At 42.9% G+C, this 24,875-nt stretch overlaps 1 protein-coding gene across 1 annotated transcript in view; it reads left to right on the top strand.

Annotated features, from left to right (window-relative positions):
- Nucleotides 1-24,875, top strand: part of NCAM1 (neural cell adhesion molecule 1) — a 147,160-nt gene that overhangs the window by 90,076 nt on the left and 32,209 nt on the right. The window contains exons 6-14 of the mRNA XM_059829712.1: nt 289-406; nt 1,410-1,579; nt 2,408-2,550; nt 8,367-8,396; nt 12,882-13,032; nt 13,622-13,806; nt 14,153-14,249; nt 15,064-15,234; nt 16,474-16,605. Of these exons, the coding sequence (XP_059685695.1) occupies nt 289-406; nt 1,410-1,579; nt 2,408-2,550; nt 8,367-8,396; nt 12,882-13,032; nt 13,622-13,806; nt 14,153-14,249; nt 15,064-15,234; nt 16,474-16,605 (1,197 nt within the window). The remainder of the gene's footprint in view (nt 1-288; nt 407-1,409; nt 1,580-2,407; nt 2,551-8,366; nt 8,397-12,881; nt 13,033-13,621; nt 13,807-14,152; nt 14,250-15,063; nt 15,235-16,473; nt 16,606-24,875) is intronic.

The raw sequence follows: 24,875 nt of genomic DNA, 5'->3' as shown, positions 1-24,875 counted from the left end.
CTTAAAGTGAGGCATTGATCCTGTTGGGACTCACAAGTGGTTTTGTCCACAATACTGATTTTCTGTGCGTCTCTGCACTCCCTGCCCTTCCTTCCCTGTGCTGACTGCTTTGGAGAGCTCATGCATCAAACCTGTTGATTGAAACCGGCAGGTGATAGCATATGGGTTTGAATTACTTGTGACATCTGTGTGTATTGCAGAGATTTACAGTGAGCCTTCCAGGGCTCGCTCTTGCTCACATCTTTCTAATGTCCTTTCTAACTTGAATGTGGATTCCTTCTCTTCTAGTACCTCCTTCTGTGCGCGCCAGGCAGAGCACTATGAATGCCACTGCCAACCTCAGCCAGTCTGTCACCTTAGCATGTGATGCTGATGGCTTTCCTGAGCCAACCATGACGTGGACAAAGTAAGATGCTGCGTGCAATGTCCTGAGTGTGTGTGAGTATGGATGTTTTCACCAAGGCCTGGAAAACCAGGCTGGAGGGAAAGCAACATTTTAACTGGAATAAGATTAATTAATTTTTCTCACAAGAGAAAGAATGGCCTCATGACAGAAATGCAGTTAGCTTCTGTTGTGGGTTAACCCCAGTAGGCAGCTAAGCACCACACAGCCACTCACTACACACCCCCCAAGTGGGACGGGGAAGAGAGTCAGAAGGGTAAAATCCAAAAACTCATTGGTTGAGATAAAGCCAGTTTAATAGATAAAGTAAAAGCTGTGCATGCAAGCAAAGCGAAATAAGGAATTCATTCACTATTTCTGATTGGCAGGCAGGTGTTTAGCCATGTCAGCTGTCCCAGCTGTATCCCCTCCCAACTTCATGTGCAAATAGAGATGAAGCTTCATGTTGACCTGACCTGTCCCATGGGTCAGGTTATTATCATCTGTTGCACTGGTGGGGAAACTTAGGCAAAAATTGGATGCTGTAACTTGCATTTGTCATGTCAGGAGATCCACATCTAAAGTCTTTCTCTTCATTTCATCAGGTCTAAATTTCACTGTCAGGCAGTGATACAGACTTCAGGTATACTGTTCTTGAAATTGTGTAGCCTTTGAAGGTTATGGTAATAACTTGTAATATTGAAAAAGCTGATGACAAGTTGGAATACTGCCTTGATATGCAAGGACAGAAGCCACCTTCGGTGATGTTTACAGCTTTTGCATATAGGCTATGATGTGTGTCAGGTGGTGAAAGGTTCAGCTGCCAAGAGCCCTAGGGCAGGAGGGATTAGGAATAGATGAAAATGTAAGCTTTGCAGCCCATAAGGAAAGGAAAAGGTGGTGGTCCCTCTCAACCTGAGGAGTTTCAGTGCAGTAACGCAGTTCTAGCATTAACAACAAGCCTAAAACAAATACCCTTTGATTGCTTCTCCTCCCCAACATAGCCAGTGTGCTTTGTGCCCCGCAGGGATGGAGAGCCAATAGAACAGGCCGATGATGAAGAGAAATACAGTTTTAACTACGATGGGTCCGAGCTCATCATCAAGAAGGTGGATAAGAGTGACGAAGCTGAATACATCTGCATCGCTGAGAACAAGGCTGGCGAGCAGGATGCCACCATTCATCTCAAAGTCTTTGGTAAACTTGCTCTTACCATCCCCCCTTTCCAATCCAGTTGGCTATTGGTAGCTCACTAGTGCAAGCTGGAAGTAACCTACTTATCCCAGTTAATACCTGATGTGGCTTATCCAGAGCTGCTTCTTTCCCAAGTAATGCTGTGCACCTCTGCCATCATACTAGGCAAAACAGATTCTGTGTATGTGTCTGAAACAGATGCCAACTCCATTCTGCTTCCTCTCTGATAAAAGAAGTTCAGTCCTGTGCAGGGGGTGGTGTGAGATTCACACGCTATTTGAAATATCTTCCAGGCTCAGAAGGCTGAATCCTAATCCAACCAAAGCTGCTATTAAAAGGGCTTTAACACTTCAATGGGACTTGCTATAACCTGGACAGGGAGGTGAACTCCACCCCACCACTGTGTGAAGGACCTCAAGCTTGCAGGAATGAATAAGCAGCCTTCCTACCTTCCATGAATCTGGGAGTGTTAAGGAATATAATTCTCCATGTCCCATCCCTCTGCAGCCACTTGACAAAGCTGCTTATCAAAAGGCTAATTTGGGGCAGAGAAAGCAGACTGATCATTTGTACACTGTTAAATGGGTTCTGCTTCAGATATACCCTCCTCTAGTTCTCTCTTACAAGCCTCAGCTGTGTAGGAAGGGTCTTCTAGTTCTGCAAGGAGGTACCCTCTTCTCAAATGTCACTCTGCTCCCTTGTCCATATGGCAGTAAACTTGTGCCAATTCAGAAGCCTTTTTCCCCCAGTATTGCTTGTTTCAAACATTGCTGTTGACAGGCAAGCTTAATTCTGAGCACCAACTGAACGAAGGTTGCTTTTTCTTTTCAGCAAAACCCAAAATCACCTATGTGGAGAATAAAACAGCCATGGAGCTGGAGGATCAGATTACACTGACCTGTGAGGCATCTGGGGACCCAATCCCTTCCATCACTTGGAGAACTTCCACCCGGAACATCAGCAATGAAGAGAAGGTATAACCCTTCCCAAACCATGGTCTCATTTGCTAGGATCAGTGCAGCTTGTATCTGCCTGCCCCTGCTGATCCGGAATGCATGATAGCTGCACGCAGATGCACATGGAAATCATGGTGTTTCCCTTCTCTGTAGTGAGAACACGTGTGGTCCTGCACAGACTATGCTAAAGGGTCAGCTCCACAGCTGAAGTAATGCCATAGTTGTCCTTGTGTACAAAGAGCCGTCTCAGTTTATAACAACTGAGGAGACGCTCTTTCATTCCTGCTGGTATCACTCTGACTTGAATGCAGTAGGCACTGGCCCCTTTTCAGAGGAGTTTCCAAAGGGACCTACAGTTGCAGGAAGCTTATGAAGCTTCTGTTTCCAAGCTGAGAGGTGGGAATGAGCACCCTGCTTCCAGTGTTGTGCATGCTGTCATCATGACGGTGATATGACTTGGGAGAGTTGCAGGTGGAGAGGTGTGGGGTATTATCTCTCAAAGATGCAGTGGACCAAAATGAGCCTGTTAATTCCTTCTTGCCCTTCTGTCTTGTATTCTAAATACTGCATGTACCTGAAGCACAAAAGCTTGGCTGCCTTTGTGTTCATCTGCTTTGTTGATCACATCAATACCATTTTGTTCTTAAAAGGCAAAAATAATTAGCAGTTTTTCTTTTAAAAGAAGAGTGCTGGTTTTTTTATTGGCCACAATTCGCCTTAACTAGACAAGATTAGGATGTACTGTATTACTGTAGCTATTTCATAATAGTTGCATAAAAGTGATCAGGAGGTGTAGTTTAGAGCCAAAGAAAGTCTAGATGAAAGTCAGAGTACGGAGTTGTTGCTTATTAATAATCTTCTAATAACAGGATGCTTCAAGGCTCCGTTAACTTGGGCATACCAGGGGTTCTGGCTCAATAAGAAAGCAGCAGGTGACAGACTAGGAAAGTCCTAAGGCGACAGAGGTATCCACTGTCAGTCATCCACACAGCTGCCATTCTGCACTATAGCTTCCTAAATGAGCTTTTTTAATCGCCTCCATGACGTCAGCTCTTCACCGTGTTGTTAATGTGTAACTTACTAATCAGGGTGCCAAAGTTGTTCAGCCTTAATTCTTTCTTAACATCTTTTGAGTTCAAGGGCTAGTGTGAATCCCTGCAATGTTGAGAGAGAGATTTCCATTGCCTTCAAAAGCTGTTGGCTTGGGCTTTCACTACAGCATGATTGGGGGACCTTTTTTGACATGATAAGGTTATTCATGGTCTTGTCTCTGTCCAGGAGAGTGGTGGGAGGAGCTACGTGCTCTAGTGCTTCTAACATTAGAGTTTGGATCATAGCCACGGAGAAGAGCTTTGACAGGGAGAAGAGTATAAAAACTGAAATAACACTAAATCAGGTTGAAGTCGGTAGGAGAGCCTGTTTGCAGAGAGACCCATCTGTCCAGCCCAATTAAACTAAAAAGATCTCAGTGGCAAAACTGCTAACCATTTTTGAGACTCTCATATATCCTGTTAAGTTGGTGATCAATATTAAGGAAAATGTTAATACTCTGACAGTTTCTTATATGGACGGGGGGAAAATCAAAGGTTTGAGGTACTACCATATGTCTCATGTACCGGTTCAAACCTTCAGGGCAAAGATTTCTTTACCAACACCATGGACTTTTAGGCAGGATTTTTTTTGTGTGTGTGTTTTGGGGTTTTTTTTACTTTTTCCCATTCTCTATCTTGTATTGTAAGTTTAGGTGAACGGTACAGATGTCCAGAAAATCCTCAGGTCAAAATAGCTCTGATAAACATCCTATTACATGTACAACCAAATGCATATATTCGGTTTACTATCCACTTACTGTCTCTGGGCTAGCACAGGGAAATGGATGGTCTTTGATGTGTGACAAACAATACTATTTTTAAAATTATCAAGCCCTACTTTTGAATATGCTTTAGATACTTGGATGCATTTGTCTTCCTACATGTTGTTTACTCTTGTAATCTCTTGTCCAGATTTTTAAAGGTCTAGAGGTGCCTTAACTCCCGTGAACATTTGGTACTTCAGAAAAACCTACCCAAACAAACAAAGAAACCCCCCTCTCAGCTTAGAGGTTTTTTCCCCCTTCAGTCTTTGTTCAAGAACAGAGACAGTCTGACATAGGGACAAGGGGCAGGAGGTGCTATAGCCCAAACACCTAAGTTGACAATGTCACAACTATTTCAACATTCCCATGCTTCCCTGACAGACCTGTTGATATCTTAGCATGCATAGCAAAAGATTCTCCTCGCTATGGCTATGCCTACATAACATGGTGCCCCTTGGACAAACAATTTTTGCTTTGAAGATGCTCTGCAAAGGTAAGTGGTTGTGACTGTGCTCTAGCAAAATCAGACGATTGGCAACTGTATACCAATGCAGATAAGCAGACCAAACTTCCAGATACTTCTTACTGGTAATCTGGCAGCTTGCATTCTTCTGCCCTGTTGCCCTGCAGAGAGTGCAAGTAAAATAATTAAAAAAAAAAAAAAATAAAAAAAAAATACTGCCTATGTGGTTTACTTTGGTTGTGAATGTAGGAACATGCTACCTAAGAGAAACTTTTGCCCTGTCAGTCTGAGATTCCTGTCTGTCACTAGTGCAGAACATAGCAAGAACTAAAGAACTAACAGGCCTGGAAAGTCATCAACATGATGATTTGAAATATTTTGGCTTTATCTTTCCTCAAGTATTTATTGCTGTGCCATTGTAGGGAGGAGGAATGCTTTCTCTTTGAATGATACCAGATGTAAAGCTGATCAAGCCAGTGTGCCATGTTCCTCATCACCTTCAGTATATTTCATGCCCTTTTAAGAGACATGTTTCTTCTATTGCTCTAGCAGAATACTAACTGTGATTCAGTAAATGCAGTTTTGGACTGTTGTGTATTGGCGTATACCAGTTTTACAGTTTTAGTGCAGACATGAGTGTGTTTCCTGTCAGATTTTTGGATGAGGCAATTGCTCATTACTCTTACACACACTTTAATGAAGCAGTTGCGGAGACAGTCCTAAGTTTCTTACCCAGCAGCATAGCTCAGTGTGTGAGGCATGGAAGGGCTAACAGGCAATGCTTTTATGCAGGCCTTTTCACATCTTGCCAGAGCTGGCAGTAGGTGTGTCGGTGGCGTAGGATCTCACTCAGTGCTGCTGTCAGGCCTCCCATGCTAGCTATCAAGACCTGCGTCACGTTACCATTTTCTCTGTGGCAAGTCAAAAAAAAGTGAACGTTTTCTCACTGGAATGAAGGAATCAAAGAACAGAGGAAGAGATCAGCTCTGGTATTCTTCCACCTTTATCCTAATTACAGTTTAACCTGTACAGTGTTATTGGGCCTCTTCCACCAAGGCTGTCCCACAAGATTCCCTGTTCCTAAAGTAGGAAAATGCAGAGGTCTGACTTCTGAATGGATTAGAGTTTGAGAGGCCCTTTTAGTAGGTGACTGCTTGTCTGAATAACAGATGTCTTTTTACTCACCCCTCTGACAGGTGAATAACATCGCTGTGTTGTGCTACCCTGAGAACAGTCCAATGCATCCTTCCACTTATTTTCTGGGTTACTGTTACTGACCAGTAACCTGTATCAACACTATGTTGTTGGCAGCTAAAGTAGATAGACAAGTTGTTAAAAATTTAGAAATCTTTAGATGAAAACAACTTGATTGAATTTCAGCAAGGTGAGGAGTGCCCCTTTGCTAGGACATAAGCATTGGGTTGCCAGTGTTGCAGCAGTGTGCTAGGGCATAATAACCAGAAGATGAGAGGAACTCATACCCTTGCACAGCTCACACTAGGTCAAATTTAGCAGTGAAGTAATTAAAAAAATTTTTTAAAAAGATGCAAATAAGCGCTGTTGCAATACATTCAGCAAAGTGCTTCTAGATGTGATGCAGCAGATCTAACATTTAAAAATTTAACTTAATTTCCTGATTTCTTTTTTTTAAGTGGACAATATACCTTGAATGCAATTCTCTGTCTTAAATTTGTGTTGTACTTTGTATCTCATGAGACGTACATGGGAATTTCTTTGGATTGAATGATCAAGGGAGTAAACTACATTGGTAGTTCCCAGGCACTCCCTTGCAACTGAAGATGCTCCCATTTAACAACTTGCTTCAAAAGGGGAGGGAAGATGCTAGCATGCATGAGGCTCTTGGTTCCCCCTCTACCTCCTGCATGGTGCTGAGTAGAGCTTGTTTATCTCTTTGTCTTGGTGAGGGAGAGTTAGTATGAAACTCTACAGGATGGAGAATGTTTTTCTGCCTTTTTTCCCCACACCCACGAGTGCCATTACAAAGAAACAGGAAACTCTAGGAGTGTGGGAACCGGCTTTTTTCCCTCCTTCATCTTCCTTTAGGTTGACAGGTACAGAACAGCAAAGGATAAAAAGACATCTTCTCTTGATTTTTTTATTTTTTTACTTTATTTAAATCCCTCTGTGCTGACACCATAGAGGCTCGGTGAACAGATCTGAAAGGGGACTTGCATGGGTATAAGCAATGCAGTTCCCTGGCTAGCCTGGCTTGCTCCGGTACAGAGAATGACTGGTACCTCAAAAAGGGATTATGCCTGTTCAGCTTTCAAGGAACTTGTGCGCAATAGGGTGCATATACATAGAAATGATCAGATGATGGGAGTGTAGTAGCGCATGCAAGTGTTAGTGAGCTTCTTTTCAGGTGGCTTCACCTCAGGCCTCTAGTTATGAGCAAATAACTTGCTTTTACCAAAGACATTCTAAAATGAGGCTGTCTGTACCATATGTTAATACTTAAGTCTCCCAATGTTCACTAGAAGCACTGTGGAAACAATACTATGTTTTTTATTCTCATTTCCTAAGCTTTCATCTCCATTTCTGTAACGTCAATCTTGTGTATGCTGTTATATCCACATGTCGGCAATGCTTGTGCCTTACATGCAATAATGCCATCATGGCTGCGATATTAGCAGGTGATTTTTGACTCCTGAACTGAAATGAATCGAGTTGCATTTGAAATAGAGACCAGAAGAAAAAAAATTGAAAGATAAATAATAGGGGAAAACCAGAACCCAGCAGCTTTGGTCTTTCTGAACAACAGTGAACATGGTCCACACTGTTGGTGGCTTTCTCTGAATGGGAAATGTATGGTTATTGGTAAGGTTTGTGCATGTTTCACTGATGCCTGTTGTTTGGTTGTCCTAAGCCCAGTAAGGATTGGGAGCATACATCCCTAAGCATAATGAGCTGGACATTATCAACTGGAGGTACAAGGGTCTGCCTTGCTGTCTCCTGTCCAGGGCAGTCATACTGTTTCAATGCTCTGCAGCTCAAGGTGTCCTACTCCTGGCACAGTATGCATGTAAAAACGTGTACAAATGCATGATCGCATTAATGATACGAGTGTTAATCAGTGTGTGCGGGTGGCTAGCAAACCGGTGTTAGAAACCAGTTCCATAACTGTCTTTGCAATTTAGTGACCTAGGTCATCAGAATCACTTTGCTGGGAACAGGTTTCTAGAAATGGCGAGATGTGACAAGGGAAACAGTCACTTGATATGTAAAAACAGAAGCAGTCTGTAGGTATCATTAGCCTTTGCTTAATCATTTTAAGACCAATTTATAGGATATTAAATTTTGAATGCAAATCTAAATTGAGGTTATATTGGGAAATGGAAATTGTGATCACCCCACACCCATGAGATATACAGCTTGGAGCCTGCATGTGGACAGAACGCAATGTGGTGCATACACTATGATACCTAAAAGCAACCTTTGATAAACTTTTATTGCTTTTTTTCTGTTGTTGTTGTGTTCTATATCTGTTCTCTCCAGGCTTCGTGGACCCGGCCCGAGAAACAAGAGGTATAAGATTACCAGACCTTTAGCAAACTACTTAGTTTTTGATTTTGTTTTTTTTTTTTAAGCATTACAGATTAACAAATCTCTAGTCCAGTAACCATGCCAACTAAACCAGCATTAATAATATGAACAGATTAAATATCAATACATAAAAGAAACAGCTTATAGAGTTAGAAGTTGCTTGGCATGTAGTAATGCATTTTTGGATGAGCAAACTAGCTGTGTTGGGAGTGAGTAATTCTGGTTGTCACTTTAAAAAAAATCCACAAACCATTAAAAACAAAAGGAAATGTAAAATCTGACCAATACTGCTTTCACCATTTTCTTCTATGCTACCAGTGTGAATCACATCTTTCTCCTATCATTTGAAGAATTAACAACTGCGTGTATTCTAGGAAAGTATTTTTTCCCAAAGATAGCCTCTTCTGCTCCAGCCAACTCATCTGTTTGCTCATGGTACTCCTTAAGTTTGACCTTCTCTTAAAGGACAACTGCATCATGTTCCATTTAAAAATCAATGTGGATAAATATTTCACAAGTTATATTTCTCCAGAAAATGTTCCAAATTGCTAAATTATTGTTTGTCTTTGATTTGCAAGGATCAGTGAAGGGGGGTGGGATAATGCAGTAACACAGTTTGGTGCAAATGTGGTTTGTTGCCGTTTTATTTCACATTCAGTGCAGTATTTTAAAAATAATAAGAATAACCTACCTTTACATGCACCTGATTTGTAGCGTTCTTGCTTCAAAACGGACCAGAAAGTATGTTTTCAAGCAAATAATAGGGGCCAGGTAGAGAACAAAATTAGCTATCAGAACTGGGTGACTCTTATTTGTATTTTTAGGATCAACTTTGTGGAGGCTCTCGGTATTCTGAATTTTTTATTTTTAAGTTGTCTTAAACCATAGAGACTGGTGTGGCCTAAACAAAGTGAACCTCTAACTTAAGCACCATCTGCCTTTGTTTCATATGGGGTTGAGAAGATACTGCCCATTCTTACTTCAAAATAATCAGTTGGAATAGATGATTTGTGGCAAGTGAAGGCATCGGATATGCAGACCAGTTTGCGTTGAAGAATTTGGAATTTGAGTCTTTGCTTCTCTTCAGGCCTCATATTAATTCCTATTATAGCTGTCTCCGATTCCCCTCCCTCCCCCCCGTGTTTTCACTGTGCTCTCTGTCTCAAGCTTTTTATTAATATCAGCACTAACACTATTAAGCTTGCTGTCTCTAAATTTCTTACTGCGTCTGTGTCTTAAAATATCCAGGTGGGGTTCTGTGAGAATATTGTTGAAGCTTAATGTTGCAGCTCATGTAGACATATCTTTAAAATAGCTAGCATGGGGTCTTTTAGCAGTGTATTCCAGCGGCAGGCAGTTCAGGTCTCAGGAAGCTGAGTGAATACTTGGCATGAAGTGTTTCATTCTTACTAACGCATTAGCTAGTTTAAAGTAAGGAAGTCTCTATGAGTTTCAGTCATAGCAGCATATATGGGTGTTAAATCTTGCTTTCCTTGCTTTGGAGGCACGATTGCAGTTGGCTGCTTTTTCTAAACCACAGTCAGCTCTACTTACTATGCACAGTCCATAATGTCTCAGTTCACCGTTCTGGTCCTGCATATACTGGAGAATTGTTGAAAGTCGTATTAGCAGCATATGCTTACAAAAAACCCCCACATTATCACCAACAGATGCTAAAAAACTCAGTTACAGACAAAATGACACCTCAGTTACACCACAAACTGGTGATGCCTTTCTGGTAACTGGGAATTAGTGCAACCTTACAAATATTAAGAGCTGCAGATGCGTTCTGGTTAGTGCAGTGCAAGCACAGAGCTAGGAGACACCACTCGTCTTCCTTCACTGAAATTTGTAGCTGTGGTCAGGATTTCCGGGTGCTGTTTTGTAATGATGTCCACTGTGTGGAAAGTGGGTGAGGAGAAGATGTGACTGTGTGAACTTAAGTCATGGATACTTGCTTGTGAAAGGACTGAAAAATCCAAAAGGTGGAGGGAAGCGGGGTAAATGCATTTCCTACTTGTCTCTCCTCTTCCCCTTCGGCACTGAAGTATTGAAATCTAGGCCAGCTTTGTACATAGTGACTATGTGCCACACGGCATCGTCAGAATTTGGAGAAGAACACCTGCACATATCTCGGAATAAGTTGTAGTAATCGGCGATACAGAGAACCATCGTACCCTTTTCTGTAGAGTGGCAGTTGCTATGGCATGAGTTATATTGCCTGTGTCCCTTAGGTTGTCTCCCCATTACTATGAAGCCTTTTGTTTTCTAAAAATCCTTGAAATCAAAGAGGCTAGGTAAAGGGATTACAAGTGTCTACATCGGCTCACAAGTTTCTACCTATCCTATGTTTCTAATAGCCAGGAATTGTTAGCATCTGATGGTCTGAAATATGAATGAAGAAAACTAGTAGCATGCTTTCTTGGGTAGACATTTTTCCCTTCTTTGGAGTATTTTTCCTCATCTTTCTTTTTCTTTACCTGTGCCTTTTGCATTAAGAAACAGAGCTTCATGTTTAGAATCAGTCACATTACTTGTAAAGTTATCATTTTACCATGACTGCCTAGCACTCTTTTGTTTGTATTAGATCTTGACAAAGTGGAGAAAAGGCAGGTGACACTGGATGTAAAATTACCTTTGCTGTAATGATCATGTGCTGGTAATTTGCTATGTTTATACTCTTGCCTGCTGATGGGGTCATAGAGATGAGTATTTAGAATATTCACCCAATTCAGGAGCTAAAAGAAAGCTGGGAGCCTCTGCAGATCTGGATTCTTTGCATTTGTGGATCCTACTTCAGTAGTTTCAGAAACGAGCTGGGTTTTGTAGTCAAATCACAAGTCAGACAAAAGGATAACAATATAGTCAGCCAGTGAAGAAAGATAAAAGCAGAATTTGGTTTTGCTAGATACCACAATGGACTAATGCTGTATTAAGGGATCCTTCCCTGATTGTAGGAAACGATGCGCACAACACCACGTGTACGTGAAATAAAGAACTGTTCCCAGCAACACAAGGGACCAAGCACAGGAGAGGGTGTGGAGTTTGTAGCTTGTGGTATTGGTCAGGGATTGCAGTAGACCTGCGTACTGGGTACAAGAGAGAAGAAAAATACATGTAATTGTTTTCGTGCTATCAAAGGATACTATTTTTGTGCATATGAAATTTGAATAGCTCAAATTAACTAATATTCAGAACTAACAAAGGTAATCGCATTTACTTGTAGAAACTTCATCAGTCTCGGAGACTGAGACCGCTAGCTCGGAAAAGAAAGAGGCTTCAGGCCCAGAGGATCTGACCACTTAAGATACCAGAGATGCACTTTGTGCTACAGCTCAGTGCATTTGGCTGTTTAATATCCTCAGGGTTTTTACTCATAATCTTGGTACTTGTCCTGTATCTTCCAAAAAAATTAATGCTTTTGGAGCATTAATTGCAGTAAGTGTGGCAGGCTGCAGCAGCAGGCACAGCCATGAGGGTACCTAATTTGTTCACTTGTGCTGGTGCCACTTTGGAAACCAGATGAAAGAGTCAGTGCTTTAAAGCTCCCAAGCTGAAGCACAAGCACCAAGAGCTTGCATAAGCACCAGGGTGGAGGGAGGAGTCCATGGCCTTATGCGCTTCATGTATTAAGAGAGCACTTCAGCTTTGGTCACAAATTGGAGAGGAAAAAAAAGTGATGTGGGGTGGGATCGCTGGGTGGCTGCAGTCCCTTTGAGTGGATGGTAGCCTGGATTTTGCATTCCTTGTCTCTGTCATTGATATCCCCACACTTTCTTGCATGCGGGAGCAATTTCTAAACTGGCATATAACCAATGCAGATTGCTCTAGAATTTTCTTGAAGCATCACAAGACCTTGAAGTAAGGTTGTCTCTAGAAGGGTCATACAGTTTTCTTGCCCTTTTCACTGTACCTTGCTCTCTTCAGTGCCATGTTCAGGTGAAAGTTCTGAGTTTTCATTTTGTCTGATTCAGCTCTGAGGTCTGGATCTGTTCTTATTAAAGCAATTTCAAGGACATTGAAATAAAACAAGTATCAGTGAGAGAAGAGGAAGGCCTGAATTCTCTGAGAGAAAATGCAGTAGCCATTGGGGAGGTTTTGTGCAAGAGCACACTGGCAAAAATTTTTAACCAGAGCTGGATCTCTACAAATCTAATTCTGGGAAGAAACTTGACATTATCCAGCTGTCCTCAGACACGTAGTAGCCTCTGATACTTTGGTCCTTCATTTCATTTTTTCCCATCTCCTGAGTGCTTTGAATCACTGCAGTGTGCTCTGTGCGACAAGGAAACTTCTTGTTGCTTTTGCCTCTCTGTGCCCATGATTTCACCTGGTCTCAGGTGATCACTTCTGAAGGACTGAGCACTGGAGGGTTGGTGTGAGGTAGACTTGCATTTGTTCCCATTCCTTTAATCTGCGCCACAGGCTCAGAGCTCAGCCTCTAACTCTCTTTTCCTTTCCTGCCAGACCCTGGATGGGCGCATCGTAGTACGTAGCCATGCCCGGGTGTCGTCCCTGACTCTCAAAGAAATTCAGTACACAGATGCCGGAGAATATGTATGCACAGCCAGCAACACCATCGGGCAGGACTCCCAAGCCATGTACCTTGAAGTGCAGTGTAAGAAGTGGAGGATGGGGCAGGGAAGGGTGTTCATGTGTTTAGAGGGGGGACTATTTTGATTTCCTTTTCCTGTGATGAGACCAAGGCGCCTATGGCTAGGGAAATGCGTGTTGTTTAGGTAGAGGGCATGGGAAGCAACTCGGTCTGAAATAGTTTTATTGGAGACATGGCTGTGTGCATACATGCAAATGTTTGCTCTAGCTGTCTCCAGCTGGGATACTGTTTGCACCTTGGGAAGATTATGGATCATGAATCTGCCGCAGTTCCATTCGTTGGGTGCATCAGAGTTTTCTCCTAAGAGAACTTCCTGGTAGGCACTCCCCTAGATGCATAGCATGCTGTCTGCTCCTCCTCCCGCACTGCGTAGGAACAGCTTTTGGGACTGAATAGGTTTCCTCCTTATGTCCTTCAGCAAAAGACACCACCTATCCCCCCAGAAGAGAAGACAGTTTCCGTTTCCTGCATTACATTCCCTTCCCCACATTAAACTGGACCGCTGCCGAGGGATCCTTAAAGTGAGGCTGACTGGGCTACTTCAGGAGATTTTCTGGCTCAAATTGCCTTCACAAATGTGTCTGTCTTTCAGATGCCCCCAAGCTTCAGGGCCCTGTGGCTGTCTATACCTGGGAAGGGAATCAAGTGAACATCACCTGTGAGGTATTTGCTTACCCCAGTGCTGTCATCTCCTGGTTCCGGGATGGACAGCTGCTTCCCAGCTCAAACTACAGCAACATCAAGATCTACAACACTCCATCAGCAAGCTACCTGGAGGTGAGGAGAAGCAAGGAGGGGAGAAGGCATATGCAGCCAGGAAGGCTCAGTGCTATCAAAGAATTTATGTTCCTGGTGTTGAAGGAGTTAAGTCTTTTGTCAGGGCACCCTGTTGGTAGACAAGAAGTTTCTGGCACGTAAGTGCTAACAAAATCAGGTGATAGAAGACACCACCCCCTCCTTGCCTTTGACTTTCTGCCCACTGCAGTTCTCTCCTCTGTGGACAGTCCTCAGACTGTTAGTACGTGTACTTTACTGTGGCTTCTCTCCCCAGCAAAATGCAGAGTGTGTTCGCAGAGTGAAAAGGGTTTTCTGATCCGAGAATGAGCCTTCATTCCTTCCACAGGTGACACCAGACTCTGAAAATGACTTTGGGAACTATAACTGCACTGCTGTGAACCGCATTGGCCAGGAGTCCTCAGAGTTCATTCTTGTGCAGGCAGGTGAGCATCCCAGGCAGGGAGATAAGGAAATGCCTATGCAGCCCTTGAGTTGAGGTGTGACCGAGTGACCGTTCTTTTCTAGTTTGTGTTGGTGGGGTCCAGGAGAGCTGGCTTCTACTTTCAGAGAGACTGTTCATACGTTTTTGTCTTGGGATGGGTTGTAGCTAACAAGGTCCTCAGTATCTCTGTTCTATTGTTTCTGAAGGATCTCGTTCTTTTCTGCACTTCCAGTATGGTTTGACAGAGCTGTGATCTTTGATTTCTGACAGCCATTGCATATGTGCATATGCATGTATGTATGCTTCTCAGAATCAGCAAAATATCCCTAATAGGACAGGTATTGCAAGACAGAAACCTCAAAGCACCGTGTACCAACCAAAGAGGCCCAGTGTCTGACTGCATGACAGGCTGGAGGGGCCTCTGATGTCCTCTCAGGGCTGCCATAGAGACAGATTTAGGAATGGTCAAGCTATGCATTGGAGTGCCCTATGGAAGAGACTGTAGGGACAGAATAGCATTCAGGATGCTCTTGCTGCACTGCTCTGGTTGTCCTCTTTTGAAGAAGGTACTGTAAGTCTCTAGCCTCTTAGAGGAGAGGCAAGTTGAAGGTCTCTGCACTGTCTAATTAGCATTCTTAAAAGCCCTCTTAACAGCCTTCCCCTCCTGAGGGGAGCCTCAGGCCTACCCTTCTCCTTTCCTTTGTGAAGCCATGACAAGGGTGTGTCTGATATTCCCAGTTTTCTGCTTTCTTTGCCACTGGAGCTTGTTTCCTGCTGTCTTCTGTATCACTGGTTGTTTTCCCTTCCTCCCCCAGATACTCCGTCCTCTCCTTCCATTGACAGAGTGGAGCCCTATTCCAGTACTGCCCAGGTGGAGTTTGATGAGCCTGAAGCCACCGGCGGGGTGCCCATCCTCAAGTACAAAGCAGAGTGGAGGGCACTGGGCGAGGGAGAATGGCATTCGAGGTTGTATGATGCAAAAGAAGGTAGGATGAAAAAACAAGATGTTACATCCCCCACCTGCATCTAAAAAGACTTTCTTTCCTTTAGGAGAAAGCCAGAGTGGAGAGTTCCATAGCTTTGCAATTTCAGCTCATAGATTAAGGCCCCAGAGAAGTCCTTAAACATTTGCTTTGCAGTGACACCTTGAATTTTCAGTTGGAAATGAGGGCCCCGCTGTGCCGTTAGCTCTGTGTGTGACGGGGCACCAGCCTTCTCCGCCTACAGAGTGTGTGTTGTAGCACTATGTTCATGTTGGTATCCCTTCCTTGTTCACACCACCCTGTCCGAATAAGATGAAGAACGCTATGCCGGGTATCGAGTGAGGTTTCACTTGTTGACTGGGGAGTGAGTGTGTGCTTCCTACAGAAGACTTTTCGAGCCTTGTCTGTCAGCCTCTTTACTACCCTTCAGTTCCCCGTGGAACATAAACCCTCCTATTCCAGAAGCAAGTCTAACTCCCATTACACCCTGTCTCATTAATAGCAGTCTGTGGGAATACACGCTGCTTAAAATGTATCCTGACATCCAGTAAACCAAAGTAATTTTGATGCGGGAGGACTGTGAAGAGGAGAGTTCTACTTCAGAGCTGAATCTTCCAGGCTGGAACTGAAATTCTTCTTTTAGGTCCCCACTGGAGTCATGTGATCATAGCTAGAGTCAGGTTCATTTTTTCTCGTTTCTTCCTTCATGTCTGTGCAGGAAAAACAGAGCTTATTTCCTTCTTCATATCACAGTGGACCCCACAGCAGGTTCTTTCTGTCTCTTACGTTGTGGCCGACCTTACAGATTGTTAAAGGAGAGAGATGGGTTTCTCTCCGGTTAAGGGCTTTGCTTTCAGTTGGATCATGCAGCCCAACAGATGAGCAGTTCTAGGTGGTATGTCTACTGCAGTCAGAGCCCCACATGACAGTGGTCTGGAAGAGCATTATTCAGGGAGCTCCTTGGCATAGGCCAAGGGCTGATGCCCTCTGGCATCTACCACGAACTCCGCTACATCTCCTCTAGAGAGGCTGTGGCAATACACCTCTGTAATCAGCTGGCTGACACAGAGGTGGTAGCTCTGACCTTTCTCTTTGTCTGCATTGTTTATGTGAGGCTGGGCCCAGAAGATGGCTTTGTTACCTGGGGTGAGAGTGGCAAAAGTATGTGATAGAAACCTGGCATTTATTGTTGACTTAAAGCCTGAGCCTTTCTTTGCTTTTCCTCCCTTGTTTCTGCAACAGCAAATGTGGAGGGCATGATCACTATCACCGGCCTGAAACCTGAAACGACCTACTCTGTGAGACTGTCTGCGGTCAATGGCAAGGGCGTGGGTGAGATTAGCCTGCCATCCGACTTCAAGACACAACCAGTTCGTAAGTAAAACTGAGACCTCCCTCTGCTTCTCTGGTTCTCTTTCCTTGCACCTTTCCAGGGAATCTCTGCCATGCATGGATGACACTTTCTTCTCTTGCAGACCTTGCTGCACCCTTTGTTTTTGTTGTGCTTTTTGATTGTAGGGAGTTTCATTACTAATTAAAAATCTCCTTTGAAGGTAGGAGGCAGAGGAACTATTTTACTTGCACTAGTTTGTGCCCTGGGTTACTAGTATAAACTTTGTATTGTCAAAGAGAAGGGGCTATGCAATGGAGAGTTTTAATAAGAAAAAGCAGCAAGTTGAGAAGGGCATTGATCATAGAGAATGCAATGCCATTGTCACAAGGCAGGCTTTCTTTCAAATCAGAAATTAAGAGGTTCAGCATAGGACTGGCCATGAACTGTGGAAGGAGAGGGAGGGAGGGGGATTTCTCTTTTCTGCAAATCACTGCTTTAAGATGCCCATGCAGCATGTAAGGTGATTTCCACAGCCTCCTGTTTGCTTTACTTGGGTAATCTTCCACTCTGATGGCAGGATGCTCTGCTCTGGCCTAACACTTTCCCTCCTGTTTCAACCAGGAACAAAAGAGGCAAGAATTAAAAAGCCGAGAGTTATTCAAGACAGGAAGGAGAGAAAGAGTAAAAAAAAAAAAAGCATAGAGTGGGTAGGGGAGATGTGACAAAAGCAGGCAGAGAAGAGGTGGTCTCTTATCCTTGTACACAGCCTCATCCAAGTGTTAGGATCTGTATTCAACCGTCCACAAACCCTGGGGTTCTTCTTTCCCATTCCTCTTGTATTTAGATCTACAGCCTATTCTTCTTCCCACCGTCGCACCCGTACTTGTGTACCTATTTCATAGCTCTTCTGAAACCACTTATGCAGGACCTTCTCCTGAATTCAGAGCTAGCATTATTCCTATCCCATGTATGTGCATGCTTTGAGGCTCTGTGAGCTGTGCATGGTCTTGATTTTTGTCTGCCAACTTCTACCTCTCTGAGCAGTACAGGACAGTACTCATGCCTTGTTGCTTGGAAATCCCAGGCCCTGGGCAGTAAGCCAGCCCTCACAATTCATGTCCAGTCTGTTGTGATAACTCCTGTAACCTACCCCACTCCCTAGGGTTGGATTTCAAACAGCTGGTGGTATTTTGATTTTCCAGCTCCATGTTCTCTTATCTCCTCTTCTCACCTCTTCTACATTTTTTTTTTCTATCTCTGTCTTTTCTTTTTGTCTGTGTTTCATCCATGGAAAAACTGCAGGCATCCCTCACTCACGTAAGTGCCTCTCTGCATTTCTTTCACTCTTTATGTTCCTAGAGTGTTCCCCTAACATACATAACATTAGCTTTTAACCTAGTACCTTTTTCCTCTCAGGGTCTTTAGAAATGAAGTAACTGGTACTGTCCATTTCCTAACAAGACTGACACTAGAATAGTCATCCTACAATGGGTAATGCTGCTCTTTTTAGAACAGAATTAGAGGTTAACATATTTGTCTTCATTGTAAAGCATGCAATTCAAATATTTAACTTAGTGATTGTCTAATAATAATAGTTAGCTTGTTGATTAGTGTGGAGTAGTCGAAGGCGTCATGTTTATGAATCGATTAAAAATTTTCAAATTTTAAAGAAATGTAGATAAGGAAAAAAAAAAGGACAGAATAACATTTTAGCTAAATTGTAGATCTGGTTTAGACCAACTAAGAGCCAAGCAAAAATTTCAGAATTTTGAATATCTTCACAATTTTGAAAGCAAAAACTTCAAGAAAAAATTCACATTTTTTGCCTCTTCTGACTAATACTTTTTTACCGTTAGTAGTCTTCGGACAGTCTTCCAGCACTTATGTAGATTGTATACTCAAATAAATAAACAAACCTCATACTAAATTAAAAATGCATGTTTCCCCTTTCCCAATGCAAAATGAGTTAGAGAGATTTGATGGATATATTTAATTGTCAATTGGGTTCAGTGAAACATTTTATGCTCCATAGTTTTGTGCCTTTCAAATCGGAGTTAATCAATAGCAGCTAAAAAAGGAAACCTCTGTATCTAAGTGAGCATTATTCTATTTATTAAAGTATGTGTCCTTGTGATGAACTGTTGTTACTCCCAAAATGGCATGGGCAAGCTTTATGAAGCTGCTGTCGCATTCTTTGAGATATTTCTGAAGCTGAAGTAAAAAAAGGAAAGATTTTATTTTGCCCTAATTACAGAATTTGAATCATGCTTGTGCTATTTTTCCTTAAAGATTGTATTACACAAAAGCTTGGACTTAGTGGACCACTAAAAGGATGAATGGACAGATGGATAGGCAGAATTGCAAACTGCAGTAGTTACAAAAAGTCAACTGGGAGACATGTTTCCAGAACGTATGTGCAGTCCATTGCCTAAAATTGCTTGGAGCCTGTTAATTTCAGAAGAAGTAATAACATCCCTTCTATGAAGTTAATTGTGGTTAGTATTATAACTATCAGGCAAATGATTTGGTGGGCCCTTCTGAATTGGCTGTAGTCAGCGATACGCGAGGGAGATAAGGGCTTAGGTATTCAGTCTCTGTGCAGATCAGTACCAGAGGAAAAAGGGAAAGACCCAATTAAGAAGAGAGGAAAAAGAACATTAAAAGCTTTGTTTCAGCCACATCGACAGATCTGTCTGCCAGGCCTCATGTTCATCACTTGGGGACAGGTACGTGGCTTTGAAGAACATTGAATCACGATTGTAGTAGAGTTTTTTGCTTTTTTTTTAATGTGGCAATCGGCTATCAATCAGTCTGTAGTCCCTAACTCTGCTCCCTTGTAGGCTAAGTTCCATTTCTTTTTTCCTTCTTTGTGGACTATAACTTTTTTTTTTATTTACAAATTAAATTCTGCTGATGGTCTTTCAAGTACATTTATGCCTTGCAGCTGTGATCCTTCTGAGCATTTGGTTCTCTAATTCTTTCTCTGCTTTCTGGGGTTCTCAAAGCCCATTTCAGATCATGAACTGGGTTGTAGCAATGGTGAAGAGATTGTTGGCACAACAGAAATGCCTTTTTTCATCTGTGCTGGAATTCCAGTCACACAGTATTACCTGTTTGTGGGCAAAGTCAAAATCAGGAAAATGTTGGGTGTCCCCTAGTCTGGTGTGACTTGAAGATCACAGAAATGTTTCAGAAATTTTACAGGAAAGAATATAAAAACTGTGTTTTGACACCAGCCAAGACTGTATTTTCAGACTAGCCAAAGCAACTAGTTTTCTTTGCCTTATTATTTAAAGTTTCTGCTTGAATGTAAAATCTGACACCATTTTTTAATGCCTGCTGGGATATCTCTGTATTTATTTTGATTTTTTTAAAATTTTCCTCAATAAGCAAAAAGTAGTTTCTTTCTATCTTACAGGCACGTGAAGGCCCAAGTAATTAGTGATAATGATGTACTACAGTAGCATAGATGAGAGTTGTGGGATGGGGAGGATATCTGTCTAACTTGACCGGGGTTTGTATTTTCAGCCCAACAATTTGCTGGTTTTCTGCATTTCCTTTTCCTTATAAATGTGAATACAAACAAAGGCTGCATACAGACCTTGTGAACGGTTTCTTTTTGAGCCCCAGCTGTTTCTTGCTGTTGTGCAGGTGGGACCCAAATGTGTGTTAAACCACGGGAGTGTGTGTGTTTATGGTGTGTTTGTTTTTGATATCAAAATATCTTAATGTAAAAAACCCAAACCAACAAAACAACACTAAAATAATCCCCAAATTCCACCAGGTCCTAAGCTGGCAATAGGATAGTTAGCAATGGCCTTCACCAAAACAGTGGTCATGTAGGTTGTGTTTTGCTGCCATACACACAGTGCTGGCCAGCGTCTCTGCTGGCTTTAAATGGCATTGGTTTGAACTCCTGGGAACGCTGGAGAACAGCGGGGTGTGTTCAGTGATCCTGTGTTGTGAGAAAGTTGGTTTAAAGCAAGAATGCATATAGGATCCAAAATGCAGGTCTGGCAAAGTGCACTCACTTTGCTTGAGCTCTGTGTCCAGAGAGGCTTGATCTGACAAAATCTTACGAATTTGTTTTTTAATTTTCCATCTTTTGGCAGTATTTAGCAGGAGTCAACTCCCCTCCTCACTTTCCTTTCTCTTTCTTTAGCGAGTACTGCTGCACCCACCTCCCGTTTAGCCAAGAGTGAGTATGGTAGAAGAGGCTGTTGTCTTTGTTCCGCTTCGCTCTGCATGCATCTCCTCACTGTGTGGTGCAGTCTGCCTAACATCCTTGGGTGTCTTCCTTCTTTTCTGTATATTTTTTTTTTCCCCTGAGTGAAAACTGAATCTTCAGGTAGAGGAACTACAGATAAGCATGTTTGATTTCCAGGACAGAGAAAAGCAACAGACATCTCCTAGGTATGCTGGACTCATGGAAGTAGAGAAAGATGTAGAGTGAAACCCTGCCCATGTGAAAGCTGGTGGTTGTCACTGGCCTTTGCCATTAAGATTTCTGATCAGTTTGTGTTCCATTCTTGGTGACGTCTTATGGGATACGCTCAGCTTTTGTGGTGTGAACCTAAATTGCTGTGCTAAGTTGGTTTCAGGAAAATAGAGTTTAGTTTGTCAGCTAAATAGAGCAGAAGATACTCAAGTGATAAGCAGGGAATGGCTTGTGCTTCCCTAAGTCTGTTACTAAGACACCTTCTGAAGCTGTGGGGGAAAACTCATCTCTTCATATACGGCTTCATCATTTTTTAAAATCTGCATAGTCACATTTAGGCTGCAAACTGCATGAGGGTCTATTCTATTCTCCCCTCACAGCAGCAGCACTGGTATCATCATGGGAGGAAAAGGAATTCATAGAATCATAGAATATCTCAAGTTGGAAGGGACCTGTAAGGATCATTGAGTCCAAATCCTTGCTTCTCGCAGGACTACCTAAAACTAAATCATAAGACTAAGAGCGTCATCCAGACGCTCCTTAAACTCTGACAGGCTTGGTGCCGTGACTGCTTCCCTGGGGAGCCTGTTCCGGTGACCGACCACCCTCTTGGTAAAGAACCTGTTCCTATTGTCCAATCTGAACTTCCCCTGATGCAACTTCATTCCATTCCTTGTGTCCTATTGCTGGTCACCAGCGAGAGGAGATCAGCACCTCCCCCTCCATTGCCCCCCTTGAGGAAGCTGTAGACTGTGATGAGGTCACCCCTCAGCCTTCTCTTCTCCAAGCTGAACAAGCCAAGTGACCCCAGCCACTCCTTGTAAGTGTTGCTGTTGAGGCCTTTCACTGTCCTGGTCACCCTCCTCTGGACACCCTCTGATAGTTTGATGTCCGTCTTATATTGAGGTGCCCAAAACTTCACAGAGTACTCGAGGTGGGGCCGCAGCAGTGCAGTGCAGAGTGGGACAATTACCCCCCTCAACCAGCTAGCTATGCTGTGCTTGATGCACCCCAGGACACGGTTGGCCCTTTTGGCTGCCAGGGCACACCGTTGACTCATATTCAACTTGCCATCAACCCAAACCCCCAGATCTCTTTCTGCGGGGCTGCTCTCCAGCCTCTCAAGATGTCTGATTTACCCCTCTCTGTAGCTGTAGTTCTCTGCCTGGTCATGAAGACGTGACAGTGACAATTCTTTTGTTTTTAAAGATGTTATAGAGAATAGTAGAGAAATCCCTCACAGCTTATGTGTCTTATGCTGCATTCTTCCTATAACTTCTGGAAGTAGACACGTTCTTCCTTGTCCTTCTGTCCTTGTATTCAGTGCTTGTACAGTCTGCCTTTGCTCTTGGGAGCGGAGTGCTTAGCAGCATTCCCAAGGGGCTTTCAGTCTGTCAGCTTCTCTCAAAACTGCCTTATTTCTCAAGGGTGCTCATGCTTTGTTGAGCTGTTAGATCTTTTTTCCTCCTCTCTGCCTGTACCCTGGCCCTAGTGCATGGAGGTGAGAGAGAATGGTGTATCAGGAGGGTAAGTTCTCATTAGTCCTTGCTCCTTTGTCTTCTGTAGTTGGGCAAAAGCTAGCAATGAGGTGCTGCCCTAGAGGGCCTCCCAGAAATTCCAGTACTTAATGGGCTAGCAACATGTAAACCTAGGTTGCTGTTTGGGCCCAAAGTAGGCAAAAATGCTGTAGTTGTGTCTGAAACTGGATTCAGAGCTTCAAAACTCTTCAGGATGAAAAAGCATCAGTAGGGACCCTTGCAGCCATAGCTTGCTGTAGGAACCATGCATTGCAGGCTGGCTTCCCTGTAACCTGGAGGCGCCTGCAGCTGGCAGCACAGCTCTCCCTGCGGAGAGGTGTTGGAAAACAGCAGCAGCAGAGCACAATGTTTGCAGCCTCTTCAGGTAATACCCATCTTCCACAAGGATTCAGTATCATTCTCGCTCTCTTCTCGTTAAACGTCCTCTCTTTCCTTTCTGTCACCTCTGCCCTTCCCTCTTATAACTTATTTACATGGTATGCTTCACCTTCACATGTCCTATCTATCCTTCATGTTTCCATAGCAACTCAGCCTCTTGCTGAATCCGAAGGCTCAGAGCCACCAAGTGAGTAGATGGGAACTGCTCCCCTTTGGTCTATTTGTTATGCTGTAGCCCTTCTATCGAGTGAATTAAAGTGCTATACTGCATTATTTTGCTGCCTATTAACCAACAATCTGGCATTAATGTGTTGTGTGAGCATGTAGCGGTTGAGAACTCAGCATGGTACCGCTCTTCCTCCTCTTCCTGTCGTCTACCAAGCATGCAGTAAAAAATGGAAATACAAGATTTAGAAGAAACATGGAGGGGGAGAAAGAGGGGGGAAAAAAGAAATTTAAATTATATTTCCAAAAGGAGTGTTTCGTTTTCACGTTTTCCATTAGCGATTTTAGTGTTAAAGCTGCCTTCGCAAAAGGAACATGGACCAAATCTTGTTGCTACCCTGCCTTGCTGTATTTTCTGTGAATTTACGGAGATACAGCTCATATTGCAACTATGGATGTTGGATGTTGAAAGAAGATGCAAATGAGGAGGTAGAATATCTTACAGGAGAGAGGACTGTGGGGAGAGGGAGCATTGCCCCATCTTACCACTTATGCCCTGCTTGCATTAAAAGGGATCTAAGACTTCTTGTGAAGTCCATATCTGAAATGGGAATTGGATTCAGATTCCCTCCGTTCTTGCTCAGTACCTTGTTGATCAGCTAGCCATTCTTAGTGAGACTGAGTCAGGTAAGCAGGTGCTTCCATGCTGGATCTGAGTATTCTAAGGAAAAATAGCTAAAACTTGCATTAGTTGATTTGTATGTAAAAGAACCATTTTGAAAAGTCTGTTCTAGACTAGCTGTTAAGAGTTCAGTGGCACACTTCCCTGATACTGAGTGGATGTATCAGATGTGTGATTTTTAATCCCTGCTTGTAGGATTTCTAGCCAATCACAATGCCAATATGAAAGCCAAGCGAATATTTGCAACACAGTCCTGGGAGACGAAGAAAAAAACTTAAGGAAGACATAGGTTTACATCGTGCATATGTGTGTTTTGAACAACTAATCATTTCTACAAAACCAAATGCTTTTCCTTTGTTTTGGAATAATAAAATGTATGTGTTTCTATGGATATGGTCTTTAAGATAAAGACCTGTGTGTTTACCTGTAGTGGGTTACCTGTAGTTGTTCATCACTTCTAAATGGAAAATACTAAAAGCATGAAGTATGTGATTATTTTGGGGTTTGGGATGGAAGGAGAGGATTTTACAGCTAGTCTAGAACTGTCAAAGGAATTTAAAAAAAATTATTACTGCATTTATGACTGGCACATTCCATGGCACATCGCAGGAAATGTCCTTTTATCTGCCAGTGACCACAACAAAAGCTTTCCTTCTTGCAGTATTTTTCATGGATGCAACATGCCAAACCGTAATTCCTGATGCATCTGAAGTGGTAGTAGTTCTGTATTGCTGAAGAGAACTTTGGATTTGAATCAGCCTTGGAGGGTGGGATGGAGAGGGCGAAGGGCAGGGGAAAGGTGGCAACCAGCAGGTTTACTAATAATCTTTTCTTGTGTTTCTTAGGAGGCAGAGACTCCGTTATGGCTGTTCATATGTGGGGCTAGGAGATAGCCTCATTTGTGAGGGGAAATGTTGTGTTAATGTTTTGCAGAACATTCTTTGTTCCTTAAAAAAAAATGGGTCTTTTACCCAGAGAAGATACTAAGAGCTAGTTCATGATAAACATTTTGCACACTTTTTTTGTTTGGTTTGGGGGGAGTGTTTCTGTGTTTGGGGGTGTGTGTGTTTGTTGAGGCAGGGGGATGTTGGGGTTTTTTGAGGGTAAAAG

Source organism: Gavia stellata, chromosome 26, assembly GCF_030936135.1.
Source record: "Gavia stellata isolate bGavSte3 chromosome 26, bGavSte3.hap2, whole genome shotgun sequence".
NCBI lineage: Eukaryota > Metazoa > Chordata > Aves > Gaviiformes > Gaviidae > Gavia > Gavia stellata.
Note: the sequence above shows the minus strand (reverse complement) of the source record. Positions and strands in the feature narration are given on the sequence as shown.